General features: G+C 46.3%; 1 gene segment (V, D, J or C); it reads left to right on the forward strand.

Moving 5' to 3' along the window:
• The first annotated feature begins 1113 nt into the window (after nt 1-1113).
• LOC140498812 (immunoglobulin lambda variable 4-60-like) lies at nt 1114-1759 on the forward strand. The segment is given in 2 exon segments: nt 1114-1117; nt 1437-1759. Coding segments are annotated over 2 exon segments (327 nt in total).
• The last annotated feature ends 6424 nt before the right edge of the window (nt 1760-8183 follow it).

Genomic DNA, 8183 nt, shown 5'->3' on the forward strand with positions numbered 1-8183 from the left:
CTGCATCTGAAACCCTACAGGTGAACTCCTTGAGAACTGGCACTTTTATCATTTTTCTTTGGATCTCCAGTCCTCAGCATGGTGCTACCACAGTAAGCACTTAATAAAGATTTTACCTCCATTAATTCCTTGTGGTTATTACCAGATCCCTATACCATGGGTGGTAAAGGTCAATACTTCTTTATCAGCATCTGTCCAAAACAATTTTGCTTGTTTGCTCAGATGTACCAAGTCACCTTGAAGGCACCCATCTCCTTTAAAGACTGGTAGAACCATTACTTGGAGAAGTGACCTCTTTGACTGGGTTGAAGACATCAAAAATTTTGGAAAACTCTGGAAGAACATGAGGGGAGATGCAAAAAGTGTTGGATCAACCAGAAGAAAATAAACAATGATTTTCAATGGACCATCCCGGGGTCTGTACAGACAATATTTTGGGGTTTGGTCACATTGTACTATAAGGAGGTGTGAAAACATGACCAATGTAGACAGAAGTGCCCCTGACTTCACTGCATACAAAAACCCTTTGAGATCTCAGGACTTTGGTGAAATTTCTTCACTGTTTATTACAAGTGGTGGTGCTATCACCAAACCACTAGGTGTCCTCACTTGAGCATATGTAACTGAGTAGGAAAGAGGAAACCTTTATTTGAAAACGAACCAAGCCTGTGGGCAGCCATTGGAAAGTCAGAGAATAACCATCTTTCAGGACATGATCCCTTTCACATAAAGGCAGCAAGGCTCTCCTCTCCTGGGAAATTCTTCGTTTATGCTGTGGATTGAGGCTAGCTTGGAGGGCTGTTGGGCATCAAGCAGGGGTCTTGTTTTGGTTGTGGGACAACTGAGGTTGCCTGACAAATGTGGAGTGATTGGGAGCCTGCAGTGAAGAGATGGCACTTAGTGCCAGGTTTGGAACAGACAGTGATGGAATGTGGAGCCTGGGGGTCTGATCTGGGGATCAGCCCAGCTGGATATGTCTGTGGCTGATATGACACTAGAGATCCCACAACAGTTGACATCTCTGGTTGGCTAGGAGAAGAAATTCCAAAAATCCCAGGTCTTCTACTTGAAAGACAAGTCCCTGCCCTGTATTTGTGGTTTCAGAGGTGTGACATGGGTGAGGTTAAGAAGAGCCTGCATAAGGCAAAGATTTGCATTAAGTCCCCTCCCACCCAAAACCAAATTCAAGATTCAGGGAGAGGATAAGAGGGACTTGGCAGAAGCCAGGTCCAGCTGTGTGCTCTAGGGCCCTCTGCACCAGGGCCTGGCCTACTGTCTGCCTGGCACTGCTCACTGTATGTTCAGGTCAGGGCTGCCCTCAGAAACCTCCTTGTCCTGCTCCCCCATCCCTGCCCTTGGCTTCTCTGCTTAAGATCTCCAAGCCCTTTCACCCTTTCTTCTTATTCTAGGACATTAATGTCTGTCTCTATTTCTAGGTTCCTTCTCTCAGCCTGTGGTGACTCAGTCACCCTCCATGTCTGCTTCCCTGGGAGCCACAGTTAAACTCATATGCACCCTCAGCAGTCAACACAGCACTTACACTATTGCTTGGTTCCAGCAGAGCCCAGGAAAGTCCCCTCGGTATATTATGTATGTCAGCAGCAGTGGAGGTGGAAGTAGGGGCGATGGGATCCCTGATCGCTTCTCTGGCTCCAGCTCTGGAGCCGACAGATACTTGACCATCAGCAACATCCAGCCTGAAGATGAAGCTGATTACTACTGTGGGTACGATTACAACGCTGGTAGTAGCAAAGCTTAACACAGTGATGCATTCAGTGAGGAAGTGAGACAAAAACCTCCCCTGCCAGCTCCACACCTGGTTCCAGGCTTCTGACATTCTCTGAACTGCCAGGGCAGGGTCAAGTCTTTATGGTTCTTCCCGTCTCTATCTCTATTTTGATCTCCCTGACTCTGTCTCATCTCTGTCTCTGAGTCTGACTCTCTTTTAGTATACAAATTTATATGATGTACTTGAGGTCACACTGAGAATATGGGGCAGAAATGGACCTTCAACCAAGGTCTTCTGACCCCAGGACCAGTATTTTCCCCCACATTCCACATGTGGACTCTGGAGACAGAGTCCAGGGAGGGTTTTAGCTAAGCTTTCAGACTTTGGGATTTGGCCTGGAGTAGGGGAGAGAGGGAGACCCTGCCATGACTTGGCTACCACAGCTGTACCCTGTTTACTCTCCCAAAGAAGAGTATGCTTGTGCAAGTTGACCCTTGGACACTTGGCAGAACGGATGAGCTCATGACGGAGACATCAGAATGAACTGTGAACAAACAAACCTGGGCCAGTTGCTGACAGTGCCTGGGCAATATTTGCACACTTCTGGGAATAAGCGCTTGCCCCTCTCCAGCAGGCCCTGACTACTCTCCCCTTTGGCAAGTCTGAATCCTAAAGACTGCCAACTCTGCCCCTAATCTCAACCACTAGGACATGTCCCATCTAGGCCCTACTGTTAGAAGTGAGCTCATCTAACACACCCCAACTGTGAGAAACATGGTCACTTTTAACAAAGAAAAATATCTGTTGTGAAATCAGGAAACCTTTCATTAATCCTTAGGTCCATTTCCCCTGAATGGACAGGTAACCTGACCAATAAAGTTGTAGAAATATTGCTGCAATGCATGCAGAAAAATGGAGTTTCTTAAACTCTTTTCCAAACTTTGGTTCTCCCATCACACCTTCTCCTCACCTTGTGACTATGTTCTGCTTTCTAATAGGTTCTCCTCAAACAGCTCATCAAGCCTACATTTTTTATGACCTTTACCTGACCATGGTAGGTCATAACTGTGGAAACAGAATGTCCTTGTTGTCCACACTGCCAACCAGACAGAGGCTAACACCCACCCGATTCTGTACTTGGTCCCTTCCACACAGGCACCAAGACTTTCCTCCCTGAGCCAATCCATCCTTTTGTCCTGTAGAAAGATGCTGGCTGGGTGACCTGGTGGGCAACAAGCAGGGTTCTTGTTCTGGCTGTGGGAACCTGAGGTTGGATTACAAGGGTGGGGTGGATTGGGGGCTTGCAGGCAGGAGGTGGCACTGTGGGCCTCGTTTGGGACATGCACTGATGTGATGGGGAGTATGGGGGCCTAAGGATGGATCGGCCCAGCTGTGGCTGCTCTGATCCATGGGATCACTCATGAGTGATATCTCTGCTGGCTAGGACAAGAAATCCCATCACCTCATGCTATCTCCCTGAAAGACTTGCCCTCCACATGTACCTGTGACACCAAAGACATGACATGGGGAGTGGTTAAGAAGAGACTGGAAAAAGCATAGATTCGCATTCAGCCCCCTCGTACTCAAAACTCAACCTAAGCTTCAGAGAGAGGAAAAGAGAGACTTGGAATAGGCCAGGTCCAGCTCTGTGCTCCTTGGGGAGCAGAGCTCTTAAGAGTCCTCTGCACCATGGCCCTTGTCTGCCTCGTGCTGCTCACTGTCTGCTCAGGTCAGGGCTTCCCTCAGAACCCTCCTTGCTCTGCTCCCTCATCCCTGCCCATGGCTTTTCTGCTGAAGATGTCCAAGCACCTTCTCCCTTTCTTCTTATTCTAGGATATTAATGTCTGTCTCTAGGTTCCTTCCCTCAGCCTGTGCTGACTCAGTTGCCCTCCATGTAAGCATCCCTGGGAGCCACAGATAAAGACTCACCTGCACCCTCAGTACTCAGCACAACACCTATGCTATTGCTTGGTTCCAGCACAGCCCAGGAAAGTCCCCTAGGTATGTCAAGTATTTCAGCAGCAGTGGAGGTGGAAGTAGGGGTGACAAGCTCCTGGATTGCTTCTCAGGCTCCAGCTCTGGAACCAATAGATACTTGTCCATCAGGTCAGAGTATGAAGAAGATTATTACTGTGGGACAGGTTATGGCTCTAAGCTTAACACAGTGATATATTCAGTGAGGAAGTCAGACCAAAACCTCCCCTGTCAGCTCAGGTAAAGCTACATACCTGGCTCCAGGCTTCTGACACTCTCTGAACTGCCACTGCAACGTCAAGACTTTCTGTTTCTTTCTCTCTCTGAATTTATCTCCTTGCCTCTATCTCTGTCTCCATCTCTGTGTCTGTCTGTCTCTTTCAATAAATAAAATTCTATGATGTGCATGAGGTCCCACTTAGAGCAAGTGACAGAAATGGGTCTTGAACTCAGATCTTTTGACCCCAGGACCAGTATCTTCCTCCAAGTTCCACATGTGGACTCTGGAGCCTGAGCCCAGGGAGGGCTTTAGCAGAGGCTTCAGGCTGTGGGATTTGACTTGAGTTGAGGGGACAGAGGAAGGCCCTGCCATGACTTGGCTGCCACAGCAGGGGGCCTGTTGGCTCTCCAAAGAGCAGTCTGCTTGTCTCAGGTGACCCTTCCATACTTGGTAGAGCTGATGAGCCAGTGACCACAGAAACCTTCAAGGGGAAACAAAGACATTAGAAAGAAGTGTGAACAAAGAAGCTGGAGCCAGCTGCTGATAGTGCCTGGGCAGTTTTTGCACACTTCTGTGAACAAGCACCTGCACCTCCAGCAGGCCCTGACAAACATCCCCTAAGGGTGAGACTGAATCCTAAAGACTGCCAAGCCTGTCCCAAATCTCAAAAGCTAGGTGACACACCATTCAGGCCCTGCCAACCAGGCAGCTAGAAAAGCAGGGACTAGAAAAGGTTCCCAAAAACTTGTGATTGAACATAAACCTGGACTGCTCACCGCACCATGTAGGGAGTCTACCTTGTGGCTGAAACACACATGCACACACAGATGCACACATGCACCCACACAAAGTACAAAAATTTTCACGCATTACTGAACGATGGAATGTGCACATATTTATAGACAATATGAAACCCACTACACCTGAAAGACAAACAGTTCTTGTTCCTGAAGAATTCAGCATTTATCTCATCCCAATAGGCACCCTGAGTGAATCAAGGCTGCTCACTGAAATTACAGCTGGATGCACGTTTTTTTGGAGTGGCTACAATGAAAGGGAGTGCTATGAAGCTGGCCTTGTAATGAAAAGTAATCTAGTCAACAAACTCAGATGTCTGGCAAAGAGACTGAACAACAGGATCATAACAATGCATTAGCCACTTGCATAAAAACATCACAAAAACATCTTGACCAAGAAGACTATGCCATCAAAGAAATGGTGACATGACTTTCATTGTCTTTATTTTGACTGAGGGAAGGCTGTGGAAGTTGCCAGCCTCACTTCTCCTCCATAACCATCTGAATCCAGTGACCAGATGTTCATCAGGATGACTGGAGATGACCCAGGATGAGGAAACTGGGGTTAAGTGACTTCCCCAAGGTTACACAGCTAGTGAGTGTCAATTGTCTGAGGTGACATTTGAACTCAGGTCCTCCTGACTCCTGCACAGGTGCTCTATCCACTGCACCACCTAGCTGCCCCTATTCTGAGTCTACTCTAGCATGAAAGTCACCCAGAATTATAGGCTTGTCCCCTTTTGGCACCTTGATGATAATGGTCTCTAGGTCTTCATAAAATTTTTTATTGAATTCATCAGGGTTTGTCATGGTGGGAGCATAGGCACTAATGATGGTGGCATGGCATTTTAGAGCAAATTGCAATCGCATTGCCATGAGCCTGTCATTCACTCGTTTTGGCAGGCATACCAGCTTGCTGATTAAATTAGTTTTGATTGCAAAACCCACACCAGCTTCACAGTGCTCCCCTTCACTGTGTCCCCTCCAGAAAAATGTGTATCCAGCTCCAACTTCAGTAAGCTGGCCTTCATTTGCCAAGGCTCAAAACTGTTATTTGCATGTAACATCAGTTAAGTTCTGTTTCACCTAAAGCAGTTTGTCTTTCAGGTCTTTCAGGTTTACTGGATTTTGTGTTGTCTGTTAGTATGTGCACATTCCATGGGATGTTGGTGAATGGAATCATCTTTACAGATATTTTTGTACATTCCGGACATTTTTTAGAGTTTTGACCACATAGTGGGATTCCTGCCTGCCACAGTAATCAGATCAGGGTCGGGTAAGCAGACGATGTTTAGGGCACCTTTTCTGCCCCCTTTCCTCACACCAGGAGGTGAGCAGTGCTATCATTAAAAGCCTACTCAGACACCCAGGAGGCTACCAAGTCCCATTGCTGCTTCCAGTGAGAAATGACCCTACGGCCATGGCTGCCTGTGTGCAGAGTTGTGACTACAGCTCCCAGTGTATCCCCAGCTGATGTGTCATCACTTGCCTGTCACCACAGGTGTTTGAGGCATAATAGTGAAATAGTATGAGTGATGTCTTTTGATTTGTGAGTAAATTGGATTTAAGTGAGGCAGAATTGCATGAAGTCATCAGCCTCACTCTCTCCTTCACAGTCATCACAGTTCAGTGGCAGGACAGAGTGAAGACAGCTGGTGATGGCTCAGGATGCAATGGATGATCTTGGTGTCTTTGGTGTCTAATCAAGCTCTAAGCACTCCACATCACCTGCCTCACATTCCTTCATGGCTGAGGCCATTGACCATTTACCTCAGGTTGAAGTCAATCTGTCCTTAGCTGAACCTCCAAATGAAAGGGAGATTTTTGAATGCCATTAGACTCCTTTCATGTGGCAACACACCTGGTGCTTATTCAATTCCATCTGAGATTTACAAGATAGGAGGACCGTGGCTCACACAAAAGTTGACTGAAATTTTCCAGGCTATATGGCAAGAGGAGGTTATCTCCCAGGACTTCACGGATGCCTAAATTGTCCATCTCTGCAAAGTTAAGAGAATAGATTTTCCTATGAGAGTCACAGGGGAGGGCGGGGTCTCTCTCTTTGTCATTGTTGGCAAAATTCTTGCTAGAGTCCTTTTTAATAGGCTGATCCTTCACCTGGAAGATGATCATATGCCTGAGAGCCAATGTGGTTCAGAAAGCGCTGAAGAACAGTTGACATGCTGTTTTCTGTTCAACAACTGCAGGAGAAATGCCAGGAGCACAAGAGAGATCTCCACACAATGTTTGTAGATCTGACCAAGGGCTTTGACCATGTTAGTCATGAGGTCTTATGGAAAATTATGTCAAAATTTGGTTGCTTAGAGAAATTCATCAATATTGTACATCAATTTCATGTTGGCATGTTTGCCCAGTTTCTGGATAGTGGACAAGGCTCTCTTGCCCACCCAGTCAAGAGTGGAGTGAAACAGGGCTGTGTACTTGCTCCCCCACATTTTAACATGATGTTTTCACTCATGCTATCAAATACCTTCAATGAGGATGAATACAGCATCAAAGTCAATTACCTTACCTCTGATAACTTCTTCAATTGGAAAAGACCACAAGCCAAGACCAAAGTGGAGAGAATGTTGGTGCATGATTTTCTTTTTGCAGGTGATTGTGCACTCAATGCCAGCCTCTGCAGCTGAGATGCAACAAATATGGATAAATTCTCTATTCCCTGTGCTAATTTTGGTCTAGTAACTACCACCAGGAAAGCATAGGTTCTCCATCAGCTACTGCCACACCATCCATATGTGGAACCATCAGCTACAACAAATGGAGAAGTTTTGAATGCTGTAGATAAGTTCACTTACCTTAGAAGTACACTTCCCAGGGACGTACACATTCACAATGAGTGTGATGGATGCATTGCCAGAGGTAGCTGAGTGTTTGGGAGGCTCTGAAGAAAAGTTTGGGACAGAAGAGGTATTAGACTGACTAACAAACTGAAGGTCTACAGAGCCACTGTGCTGACCTCATTGCTGTATGACTGTTAAACATGGACAGTCTGCCAGGGCCATGCTAGGAAATTGAATCACTTCCATTTGAACTGTCTTAGGAAGATTCTGACGATCATCTGGCAGGATAAGATACCAGACACTGAAGATCTTACTCCAACTAAACTGCCAAGCATTCAAAATATGCTTCAGAGTGTGCCACTCCAATGTGCTGACCATGGTGTTTGAAAGTGAAATGTATGCCTGACAAATATACTATTTTATGGAGTACTTTCATGGGGCAGGCAATCACATGTTGGGCAGAAAAAGTGATCCAAGGACACTCTCATGGTCTTTCTCAAAAACTTTGGAATTGATTGTGTGACATGAGAAACACTCGCACAGGACCACTCAATATGCAATGCCCACATAAAGTGGGGTGTTGTGTTCTATAAGCAGAGAAGAATTGAAACAACTCAAAGGAAATCTAGGATGCAGAAATTTGGAGTATCCACACCAAA

This window comes from Notamacropus eugenii, chromosome 4 (genome assembly GCF_028372415.1).
Source record: "Notamacropus eugenii isolate mMacEug1 chromosome 4, mMacEug1.pri_v2, whole genome shotgun sequence".
Lineage (NCBI taxonomy): Eukaryota > Metazoa > Chordata > Mammalia > Diprotodontia > Macropodidae > Notamacropus > Notamacropus eugenii.